Below are 13,511 nucleotides of genomic sequence, written 5' to 3' on the forward strand. Positions count from 1 at the left end.
AAAACTTAAAATGTAAAATTTATAACAACATATTTTCCTGGCTTGTATAAAACAAATAAAATTCTAAGAACTACATACAAAATCCTCAAATCTTCACCAAAAAACAAAAACTTATTTTCCAAAAATACCCAGGCTAGTGTTTAGAAAAACAAAAACTTCAAAATCTTATGGTATCGCCCAAATTGCCATTTGATGGAATTCAAAACTTAGAAAAGTAAAAGAAAAACTTAAGTGTCAACTCTGTAAAAACACGTTTTATAAAAAAAATTCCAATTTGTTTAAAAACAGCAAAACAATGCAAACTATAATTCTAAAAATGTAATTATCAATTAACATGTAACACTTTTACAATAGATTATGTTGGATTGACACCAAACCCACTGCATATAAGAATGAATAGTTATTGTTGTTCTTCTAAATAACAGGACGGCAAATTTGTTTTCCAACACTGCTTTAAGACATCAACAAAACTGTAAAGTGGTATTCACTAAAAAGTAGCAAAAAGTATCTGGAGATTTAAATCAATTTTATTTAGAAAATGTAGATAATTAATGTTACAATATATTTCTGTTTATTTATATTTATATTTTTGTTAAAATAAGTTTTATATATCCTCCTTGAATATATATACATATAATCTTCAATAATAAATCTTCAAATGTTTAAATTAAACAGTTTCTATATTTAGACTTAAGCCGTCTTCAGGAAATTACAAAAATATAAATAGGGCTATAAGAACAAAATAAACATGAAATATCAACACAGAAAATGAAAATTAAGAATGAATTATGTAGAATGGTAAACATATGATTTAATTTTATAAATTCACTTTGTTGACTAAGTCACCTTAAATTTAATCCACTTGGAAATTTTGATTTAGTGTCGAGTTGATGGGCTTGTTCCATGGTTCTAAGACTGTTTGTACTATATATATATAATTGTTTTACTATAAATTTTCCAACAGATAATTTTGTCCAGAAATACTATAAATTACTCCATTTTCTAAATAAAAACATTGCCAGAAGAGAACTACTTTTGCATTTCTCTTTCGTTTTGTTTTTAAAAGGTTGATATTTTTTAATAAATGTATAAAAAATGTGAAGACATTATTGAAAGAATTGGTTCAAATTCTCCTAACTCATATAGACCTAATAACTAAGATTTACTTTCAACAGCACATACTCGAAGAGGGTTTTCATTAAGATATGGTGGTTCTCCTTCAATCATTTCAATAGCCATGATACCCAATGACCAGATATCCACTTTAGGTCCGTATTGTTTCCTGGTCACTACTTCAGGGGCCATCCAGTATGGAGTACCAACCATGGTTGTTCTTTTGGATTGCTCTGGTGAAATCTGAGCACAAAATCCAAAATCCGCTGCAACAGAACAACCGATTCATTATTAATGTAAATAGTACATGAAGTATAATACATTTGTTAGCTTTTACTTTAAATAATATAAAATATTCAACAAACATGTTCTGGCCTGGAACTGTTAGTCTTGTGCTAAAGATGCACTTTTAAATCTGTGTATTTTTATTCTAAACCCTACCATATTCAAATTCTGATTAATAATAACTTTATAACAAAATGACTATGCATAAAAAGTACAGTATGAAAAATGTACAAATGAATGGCATGCTTTTTCTATCTAAAGCGTTTTGATACCACATTCAAATCTTGTTCCATGTTGTTATAATTAAGTTTCTTGGTACATTATTATAAAATTTGATTCCAGCATACAAAGTATTTTATATAAAGATTTAATTTGTGTTCATCAACAAAGACTTGAGCACTTTGAAAAATTAATTATTATATAATCTTGAAAAAAAAAAAATTCCTGCAGTATTTTGACAATAATTAAAGTTAACGCTATTTTTCATGTCAAATCACAGAATGTATGTACTTAAAAGTAATTATGCTGATCAAAGGGGCTGTCGGAATATTGAATAATATGTGTTGTATATGGAGAGCCAGCTAAGGTGTCCTAAACATATACGAGGCATGTTTCTTAAGCAAGTACCATTCTGATATATATATATATAATTTCAATAAACATTGAACCGCAAAAAGTACTTGCTCCGCCGGGAGTCGAACCCGGATCTCTCACTTGCCGGGTGAATGTGGCAATTGCCATTTATACAATTTGATGTAAAAATAAAAGTCGTTTGACAGGTGCCTTCTGATCATATGTTAGTTTGCTTATTTAAACACATATGTGACAGATACGGCCAAATACAAAATAATTGAATCGGAAAAAGTAAGTGCTCTGTGGTGTAATGGTAGCACATTCACCCGGCAAGTGAGAGATCCGGGTTCGACTCCCGGCGGAGCAAGTACTTTTTTCGATTCAATGTTTATTGAAATTAAATAAGGCAATTGCCATTTATACAATTTAATATATATATATATATATATATATATATATATATATATATATGTATATATAAAATTAAGTAAACTTTTTATAACAATTCTATTTTTATATGAAAGTCTGCACTTTTATTTTTTTGGTTACCATCGCCATCAATATTAATGCATGTATTATACTGTATAACCTTTTGTATATTCTTGCCAATAAATATTGCTGCCTAATTATTTAACCCTTCAACGCGTTTTGCCGTACTAGGTACGTCATGACACTTTCACTTGAGATCGCGTTTTGCCGTACTGAGTACGTCATGGAGTAGTCGGTTATTTTTGTAGCTGTAACAGACAACTATCGAATGTTTTCAATGAAAAATGTATACCAATCGAAAGTAGAAGATTCAAACTTTCGATTAATTGAGTCGATATCTCGAAAAATCGATCTTTAGAAAAAATATCTGAGAAATCAGCTGCATTCAAGACGACGTCATTGCCGTGCACCCGATCGTTTTGTCGGCTTACGTTTGTTGTTGTTTACAGTCATTGTTAGTGTGATGGTTATGTTCTACTGACATATTTTTGTGTGTTTTATGTTCCTTTGTTTAGTTATTATTATTAGTTATGCTTAGTATTAGTTTTACAAGCTAACTATATGGTTTTGAAGAAGGAAATCCCGTTTTGACAGGAACAATTTGTTGTGTTTTACAAACATGAGTCGGGAATGTTTTGTAGGTTAGCTAGCTTTTAGGGAAATATTTTTGCATATTTTAGGGAATTTATTTTAAAACTGTTATCGGTTTTGTAAAATATTTTAAAATCAATCGAAAATGAGTAATCTTGAAGGACACCTAGTGGAAAGAGACAGTAAAATTGACAGACTTTTGAACCTTGAATCAGATGAAGATTTCGACGATGGATATGACAATGACTTTGCTCAAGCTGAGTTTGAAGTATTAGACTTAGGACAAAATAGTAATGATGATATTGAAAATAGGCTAGGTGAAAACATTGTAATACAAAATGAGTTCAATGTTGTTGAAAGAGGAGGAGGTGATGCATACCTAAATGTAGGCCTAGGCTTACCTGGTTTTTGAATCATTGTAAAGTTAATAAACTAACCTAAAGTAGGTTAATTTTGTTTAATTTGGCTAATTCTAAACACTAACAACATAATAACAACAAAATAATTATAAACTTTGGTAATTTGCTTATATTATTTATAAAACACAAAATCTCTAAAAAACCGCCAGAAAAATCAACGCAGGAGGGGGTATGACCATGAAAAAAAAAATAACGCGTTGAAGGGTTAACCGTCACTGCAACACGATTATTTTATTGCTATTGTTATGGCACTGACATTCAAGATGGTTTTAATGATGAAAAAACACATGATAGTTCGTGGATAATAATTGGGGTGTTTGGAGGATTATCAAATTGTTCATAGCAAATTAGGTGAGATCTTGAGTTTGTTTTGCCACAGTCATGTGGATGAACATTGTCATACAGCAAAACATGTTTCTCACTAAAAATGTCATAGAGAACACTTCTTGAAACTTAACCCTTCTGGGACTTATTAAAAGTGCTAATATCTATCTGGTTGTATTAACACTTTTTATTTTGAAAAAAAAAGAGTAATGCATGATTTTATATGCAATAGATTAAAAACTAAATAAAACTTGTATTACAACGATAACAACAATAAAATTACAAAAAATCTAATTCACAATGATTTTATTAGCTTTTTACAGTGCTTGTGATTCGTCCGCTAGCGGAACTACAACCATCGAGCAGTGCTCGTGTTTCGTCCAGGAAGGGTTAAGTAACTCTTCTGGTAATAAAGAAATTGAGAAATTCCTGTTCATTTTTACTTTATCATTCACTTTCTGCACGAAATAGTTGGTGATCATTAAAGGCCGTTCACTCCTTTCTTCATTGTGAAAATTCTGTTAGTCATCTTTTCAAGCTCTTACCCCATTTGAATGCCATTTAATGCAGCACTACAATGGCAGAATTTTAAAACACTATTTACTTAAAATACACACCTCGTGCTACGAGAACAATTAGAGCTAACAGTAAAAAAAAATGCAATCCTCTAAATCACTTGTGGAATCTATTCAAAATATTTTCATAAAACTTAAGGTATATCAAAATTGAAAGCCTGAGTTCAAAATTCAAAATTTTTAAATATAAATCTGTGAAGTTTTTAAAATAATTTTTCCATTTCAAAATGGTGGACCAAAACATGACAAAATTGAAATTTTACATAAAACCCAGCATTTTCTAAAATTTTAATACAAAATAGTGAAAATGGCTCACTCTGCAATAAATTCCTTTTAGACTAATAAGTCACATGAACACATTTACTAAATTTTTCCCACCACCAAAAAAATTAATATTTTGAAACAGTTAAAATGGACATATATCAAAATGTAAATGGAAGTGTACAACATATTGCACCTAATTTTAAGTCTTTGAAAATAAATTACAAGTTAAACCATCTGCCTATCTCTAACTGTTTTTCAGTGAAATTAAAAAATGTATGTTAAAAATAAAATGTATTTAGTATTATTGCTGTAGATTATAATTACTTTATTTTCAAACTTAAGTCTGTACCACATAGTATATGGGCTCAACACTTATGCAATAAAACCTTTCAGGGCAAATTCTTTGATCAATGTTAATCCGTTTCGTGGACAAAACAAAAAAGTTTTAAAATATCCCTTATTTGTTTGTTTTAACACTACAATTTAAAAATAAACCTTACAAATACTTCACTCGCCATGAATTTCCTTAAAAAATAAATATTTTTAAAAAGTTAAAATGACTGTAACTAAAAATGTAATAAATTAAGTGGTACATTATGTAGTACCTCATATTAATCGTCTTTGAAAAAGCAAGACATGTAAGGTATGAATTCATGTGAGACAGTTTCTGTGTAAGTATTTAAAAACGGTTTTATCTTATTGAAAAGATATACATTTTCTAATATTAATGCTAGAAATTATTACTATGTATATTAGTATATTTCTTTAAAGTAGGATTATATACCACTGCACATTAATGTCCAATAATAACAACAGCACATACAATTGTTAATTAGTCTATTGTAAAAATGCTGTGTAAAGAATAGGTTTAAAGTAATTCACCCTTCTACTGGCCAGTGACTTATTTTGGGTTCCTCTAGATTTCCTCGGTAATGACCAGTAACTAATTTTAAGTCCTTATGTGATCTCCGCTTCTATGATGTATTTAACCAACAAACCCAAACAATATAATATCTACTTGTTCCAAAATAACTAAACTATCCCAAATAGGTAATAAATTTTCTAACAAACTTTATCACTTGACCTTAGCAACTTGTAAAATAGTTTTATAATTTGCCCAGCAAAGTTGAGAGAAGAGTAAAAATTCTACCTATATCTCCAAGTATCCCATAGGGGATTATGTTTTGTATTATGTATCAATATAAAGCATAATTCTATATATGCTTAGATGCTGTACTATTAGAAAGAATTATTGAATTTGCATAAAAATTGTACCAACGTGAATGCAAAAAACTTTTTACTTTTGATAATCAACCTTTCTTTGCTAGAATTTTTAAGTTTGCACTTGACTAATGCAACACACATTTGGGATTACAGTATTTGATATTGACCTATAAAAAACTGTTACACATTTGTTAGCTTGCTACCTAGTACTACATGTACAATTTATAAATTTTTGCACAGTGTTTCATATTTTATTATTGAGTTATAAATTCTTCATCTTTTGGCTATTTTGGTTTATTCCAAACAAATTTAGGTACACGGGCAGGGAACAATATTTGTGTTTTTTAACTATAATTGCTCAGCAACCATTAAATTACGTAATGATTTTTTTAATGAGTTCTATAGTATATTAGAATAATAATAGTACTAAAAGTACCAATAATAATAATAAAAGTACTATAACAGGGAATAGTTTTATAAATTTTCGTTTTAATACACGAAATGAAATTTCTTTTTATACATAGTAGGTGATTATCTTCCACAAAAGAGGAACAATATATAACAACTCATTGTAACTCACTTAATTTGACACTTCCATCCAATCCGAGAAGAATGTTGTCAGATTTGATGTCCCTGTGGATGACCTGGTTACAATGGAGAAACTCTAGAGCCTGCAACACCTCACGGCAGACTGACGCTATCTGACCCTCGTCCATACAAGTCTCCGTCACAACATCAGTTAGAGAGCCTCCGGGCAGGTACTCCATTACCACCTTGAAATACAAATATTTTGTCAACTAAAGATAATTATGTCATTCATTTGAATATGAATAGTCAGGTACAATATAACTGTTGCTTTAATTATTGAATCATGTAACATTATAATTGTCAAGTTTAACTTTTACAACCATAGGATATTTTTCTACACAATTAGACGAACAGTAACAAGCATCAAAGTAAACAAACACGAGAGATGTGGACATGTATTGTAACCTGTGCCATTATTTTCCAGTTGCTATAAACCATCTGCAGAGTTTTCCCTCATTCAGCATAATGTCATTTAAGCAGCAGTATTGTTTAGCTATGTTAAAGGAAATATAGTCTTTGACGTTAATTTGATCATTTGACTTTTTTCTGCTACTGTTATGACAGTGTTATCTGCAAACATGACAGTGTTATCTGCATACATGACAGTATGGCAAATATCTATAAATTGGTTTGGTAGGTCATTTGTGAGCAGCAGGAATAGGACAGGAGTCACAATAATCCTCGGGGTACACCTCTCTGTACTAGTGTTAAGAGTTGATTTCGCTTTCCTCAGAGTGTTATGAGAAAAACATTAAACTTCCAATAAGTGCTGTATATTATGAAGATAGCTGTTGAACAAGGATATGTACATAAAATGGCTACGTGGTCTAAGGCACTTCTCTCAGATGCAGAAGTTGACCTTGGAGTCACAGGTTCTGGTCTGTGGTAAAAGTGGTGGGAGGGTCCACCTTAAATTAAAGGTGGTTGGCTTGGGTGGAAGTTGTATTTTTGTCTTTACTATTAAAAAAAGAATTAATTGATTTGTGTTATTTTATGTTTTGTAAAGTATTTATTATTAAATAATGGCCATAATAATATATTTTATGAATTGAGAAACCATTCAAACCATAACACCAAACCAAAAAAAACCCTTTTATAAAACTACCATGTCAATGGATTAAATAGGAAGATGAGCTTGTTATTAAATTATATTTAGTATTAGTTATTCTGTGTTTTGTTTAAACTTATAAAATAAAACCTATGACTATTTAAAAAAAGGTTGCTTTAAACACTTTGTTCCCCTTTTAAAACTAAAGTTACTTCCCCTGTGTCAAGATTGATTGTTCATCACGGTCCATCCCCACCCGAATGAACATAAATTCCATTAATCCTGAAAGACCAGTTGATAGAAAGTATTTAAGGTAAGCTGTGATGAAATTTATTAACACCTTCCATCATAGACACTAAGTTCAGGGAGAACTTGACAAACTGAAGATACACAGTTGAAAGTTTTACTGAGTGTCACAGAATGAATGAACACTTGTTAAAAAAACATGAAATCTACTATTCACTTATGCAAAAATAGAAAACAAAGAAAATAACTATTTTTATAAATAATGCTATAGATAAGCACAACTGCCAAAACTATTACTCGGAAAGCCCAGATAAATACCATTAGATTTACACCAAATATTCTTAAAACATGAACATTTGAGTTGGCATTTACCAAGATCACATAATTGGCCCTGTTTCATTCAAGAAAATTAAACGTAACCAATTTGCTCTTTAAGAGGACTCTGAGGCTTTTTATAGGTTGTAAAGAGTTTTGAGGAAGACAGATTGGCTGCCATAGTTTCATGGAATGGCCAACGTGATAGCCTGATGTGGCACCGTATGAATTTTTCCTGTGGAGCCAAAAGAGTAATGTTTGTGAATCAATCACTGAACCTTGAAAATCTACAAGTTCGTATCACTGAAAATAACAGGAAGATGACACAAACCTGAAATGGAGGCCATTTCGAGCAAGAACTCAAAAGAATTTACAGTAAGAAATTGAAATGTTTAATAAATGTAATGCAACTTAACTGTTCCATTCTAAATTTTATTTTTAATAATCATTCAGCCTCATAAAAAAATAACTCCACCTGATAGAATACATTTTTTTTTTTAGTTTTAAGTGTAGGAGGAATCATTGTTAGAAACATCATGTATTTTTTTGTTAACAATGCTTCTAATATGGACTGTTTTGCACCCATAGTTTACTTTTGGTAAAATGTTTAAATAAAAGTAAAAGTTAAAAAAATTTAAAATTGGTAAAATGTTTAAATAAAATTATTAACTTTAAAAAATATTTGAAATTAGCTCTGAATTTAAATATCACGAAAAACCAATGAACATAATGACTTCCAGTTTGTACTGAAATTCTTATTTTTTATACTCTTTCTGAAAAACTATCACAAAGGAGGGGATCATACTTGAAAATTTTGAGTTGGGGACACCTCCTTCTGGGGACAATTATCGACAGTTTGTTATCATCTTTTAAGCCTATCCTCTTTTAAGCTTATTCTGTCTGTCCTCATGAGCCACTGGCCTGTGAGAGGATCTTATTAAACAGGATAAAAGATATATAAATTAACATTTTTTAAATCAATTGAAATATGCCAAAGTAATTTCCATTTGTCCAGGAACACTTCCTGAGTGAGTTTCATTGCTCTGATTTAAACCCTTCAAAACTTAGCAGGGAGTGGCAGACTTTATGATCAGCATGTATTCGTTTCTCTTTGGAGCTTTATGGTGTTTTACTTTATCAAAGATAACTTATGCTTTATATGAGTCACATCAACAAACATGTACACATACACAGCCTGAATATGTTACTAATTATGTTGTGACTCTGCTCGCACAAAAATAGTGACTACCACTTCTAAAAAAAAATATCAAGTATGTGCATAGATGACATTACACAACATTATAGATGACAAAAATATGAGAAGTATACTCACCCACAATTCCTCTCCGACCAGATAGCTGTCAAGGTAGTTGACAACATTATGGTGCTTGTTTTCTCTCATAACTAAAATCTCATTGATAATGAGTTCCTTCTTGGGCTGCTGAGAGAGGTTCATCTGTTTTATCGCCACCTCCATACCTGTAGATGCTTCTATAGCAGTGTACACTGTGCCAGACGCTCTGTAATATTCAACAGTAAAACTATAACACGTAGACACAATACTTTCTTAAAACATTTTTACTGTCTAAATTAAAATTAACTGAAAAAGAACATGTGCAATCACATTTCTTATTGTAAACATTCATTATTCAGAACCTGAAAGGGCCCTCTTAAAAACTTGTTGTTACCCGTCTGTGCGATTGCTCTTGACAGGAAGGTCCCAGAGTCTTGATGCATATGTTTCTCTTGGCCTAAGGAAGAACTGTATTGATTTTGGTGTCAAAAGATTGAAGGGTAGGTGATCTTTTGACACTGTCTATCTGTCCATCCATGTGATAACTGACTTTCACACATTCTTGTTGGGTCTGGTGTATTATCATATCTTTTAACCCATAAGTTGCTGCCTAACTTTGGATTAACATTCATTAATTATTAAAAAATAATAAGGTATATTTTCTCAAAGTTTTTTTTCCACAAGTGAAAAAAAATTTAAACAGAAATTAATGATTTGTATACTTTTATATCACCACAGATCTTTTATTCTTGGCACAGCAGTAGCGTATGTATTCAAACACTTGTAGCATTGAGCAGTACTACCCAACTGCCGCCTCTAACAAAAAACTGGTATGCGCTACAAGGGTTATAATAAAAAAATGTATAACTATATTTCTATGGGAGAACATGAAATTTGTAAAATAGATTATTTGTTAATTTTATTCCATTAAAATGTTTAGTTTCTAGATATGTATTTGTTTTATATGTATTCTTTGTTTTAGTTTACCCTTTGTATTAAAACATAAAATGTTACGGATATGTAAACAGACCTAGTGAACCATTTGGTTAGCAATTGCCACATTTATGTCTCTACATCAATCAGCTGACCATCAGGTGCCTGTAAAATTGATTTTACATTGTATTTTACACATTTTTTTTTAACAAAATGAACATTATTTGACTAAAAACAATGAAATCAGTTTTGAACAGCTGTATTAGTCGATATTTCTGTGATTTTGTACATTTCATTACTTCATCATCATCATCATCTGACGTTTCCGTTATCACGGGTCGTCGTACACAGCCTCCTCCATTTTTGTCTGTCAAATATAATTGTCATTCCAGGTCTCCTCTTCCTCCACCTGCATTTTCTGTAGTCCCCTTCTCTCTATGTCTTTCCACACTTGATCCTCCCATCTTCCTCTCGGTCTTCCTCTTGGTCTTCTTCCTCTTTCCTCCTTCTCCAGTGCTATTCTAGGCATTCTATTATCTCCCATCCTCTTCACAAATATCAAACATAATTAATTGCACAGAAACAACAATGTTTTAGAATATGAGGAATGTCAGAAAACTATCCAACCTGCATTCATATCTTTGTATTGGTGCTATTCTTTGTCATCCGGGCCATGGTATCCTTCGAAGTAGTCCCCTTTTTGATTGAACTACACACCATGGTGAAGAAGCCAGTCACTGTTTGACCAGAAACGTGAGCATTTTCTTCTCAAGGCATCACCCAATGTTTGTACAAATTTTGCTTCATATACATAGACACTGAAATAAACAAGCTGAATTTTAATTTACCTCCTATAATTTTACTGTTGAAGCAACAAACAACTGATACCTCTCAACTGGGACATGTTTGGTGCTCCCAGCTTGTGCATGCGTATCTTTAAAGTAGCTGTGCTCGCTTATGCGTTGATGGATTTCATTGTAAAAAGTATCGTTGGAATTGTCATAAAAATTTACAAGACAACGTAATATTCTTTGTTGATTGTCTGACCTTTAGGAGTAAATTCGTAGTGCACAACAACCTCACAATTAAAAAAAATATTCAGCATCGACTTGACATAGCTCCAACTTTGACGTGCTTTATTTGGCTGTTGCTCACATGGACTCTTGCAGTGTGAAGATTGTTGTTTAGTTTCAGGATCATAACCATAAACCATGACTCATCCAGTAATAATCTTCTTAAGGACATTTTCATCATCACTGACCATTTTCAAGTTGTCAAGAGCGATTTCACAGTGAAGGTTTCTCTGCTCGGTAGTGAGCAATTTCAGAATGAATTCCGCACACACGTGAGTCATTCCCAAAATCTTATTCAAAATTTCCCGAACAGCATTTTTTGGTATTCCAAGACCATTTTCTAGTTCACGAACAGGCTATCTATAATAATCACCTTAAATTGCAAGTCGCACAAGCTTGATGTTTTCCAGAGTTGTTGTCACTGAAGGTTGGCCAGAACAAGGGTCCTTGTCAACAGATGTGCATCCATTTTTAAACTTCTTGTACTATTCTTTTATCAGTGTTGTGCCCATAATTTCATTCCCATAGACCTTCTGCATCATTTCAACTGTCTCTGTATAAATCTTACCGAGATTGAAGCAGAACTTGATGCATATTCATTGATAAGTTGTTTCTGTAATTCTTAACAGTACACAAATGCGACGAACAAAAAACACATAAGACATAAACACACGCTGTGCGTGACCCAAGATTTCCAACCACAAATTACGGTATTTAGATAGTTCATGAGATACTACTAGCTAGTTATGCTCATACCCTGCAGAGGCCACTCAGGCACGAAGATATAAAAGCAGGTCGGATACTTTTCGGACAGACCTCGTATGCAGCAAATATAATTGTCTAGTTTAAAAAGAACAAACTATATTTTGCTTTCTAAAAACATATTACTCGTCAAGAAATACCAAAGAATAAAATGAGCACATTACTAGTAAAACTGTTGAACAATGTTACACTGTATGTAGCAATTAATGCAGGCTTTCGTGTTGTCTGTGTTTTACTATTGTTATCCTGCTTATGGCAACAGTATCTCAAAGGGAGACCAGGAGCAAATCCAGAAGCTTCAAAATTCTGCAATTCGTTTTGTTTTCAAATTGAAACGCTTTGATCATGTTTCTCCTTATCGAGATGCTGTTGGCCTATTGCCGATGGAAACTGTGTGCAAGATACAGACCTGTATTTTAATTCACAAGGTTCTGTCTGACGGAGAGCCACAGTACTTAAGCGGGAGGCTCTCATCCCGGGAGGAGGTTTCAAAATACAGAACCCGTCATGTCACGCACTTGCTACACTTTCCAAAAGTGAACCTGGAATTGGGTAGGAGGAGCTTCTCTTACTTCGGCCCAAAATTGTACAACGACCTCCCAGAAAACCTCAAACTAGTAAAACTAGATTCATTTAGAATAAAAGTAAAGGATTTTTATAAAAATTATCATGTAGTTTAAGTTAGTTCATTATTTAGTTACTGTTAAGTTTAGTGTGTACTTGTTAAATATTGTTTGTTGCACCTACAGTATTTTAAATATTTATAATGATTGACCTAGGCTTGTACTGAGAAACGTTTGGAAATAAAAGGCATTTTTATTTTATTTATTTATTTACATTACGTAATGTGATGGGACGAATCTAGAATGTTTAAATATTGAATTATCCATTCTTAATTATCAAATTTCGAATCATAAAAGCTTTTATATTATCAATACAAAATCATTACCAACACTTTTCCCCCCTTAAACCTTTTAAGAATGTCTTCTAATATAATAAATAATCCAAGCAAACCACTATTTTAAGAGGATTGCAAAGGTTTAGGAAATTAGCTATATTTTAAGAACAAAGTCATACCTTTTACTGTTATTATGTAGATTATGATATATGCTTTCAGAATATATGCCTTTAATCTTTAAAAAATATGGACATATATCACTTATAAAACGTATTTTAAACTTTTCTATTACAACATGTTATGCAATGTGCACAATACAACAACATTACTTGGTGTGTAAACTCTTGTTAATAAACACTGCTATGAAACCCAACTTAATCAATAAAAATGTGAATGTATCATGTGGAAAGATATCTTGAGTTCTATGACTAAGCATCACCATCCATGCGATTTGGCTGAGCATTATTAAAGCTTATCCCTCAGTAAGCTGCTACAAT

The 13,511-nt window shown here is 31.6% G+C and overlaps 1 protein-coding gene across 4 annotated transcripts in view; it reads right to left on the bottom strand.

The window, feature by feature from the left end:
• Nucleotides 1-13,511, bottom strand: part of LOC124359899 (serine/threonine-protein kinase Pak) — a 60,077-nt gene that overhangs the window by 7,191 nt on the left and 39,375 nt on the right. For all 4 annotated transcript variants that reach the window (XM_046813026.1, XM_046813028.1, XM_046813027.1 and 1 more), the window contains 3 exons: nucleotides 9,388-9,574; nucleotides 6,438-6,630; nucleotides 1,183-1,379 (listed from right to left, as the gene is read on the bottom strand). In XM_046813026.1, coding sequence (XP_046668982.1) covers nucleotides 1,183-1,379; nucleotides 6,438-6,630; nucleotides 9,388-9,574 — 577 coding nt within the window. The remainder of the gene's footprint in view (nucleotides 1-1,182; nucleotides 1,380-6,437; nucleotides 6,631-9,387; nucleotides 9,575-13,511) is intronic.

Source organism: Homalodisca vitripennis, chromosome 4 (assembly GCF_021130785.1).
Source record: "Homalodisca vitripennis isolate AUS2020 chromosome 4, UT_GWSS_2.1, whole genome shotgun sequence".
Lineage (NCBI taxonomy): Eukaryota > Metazoa > Arthropoda > Insecta > Hemiptera > Cicadellidae > Homalodisca > Homalodisca vitripennis.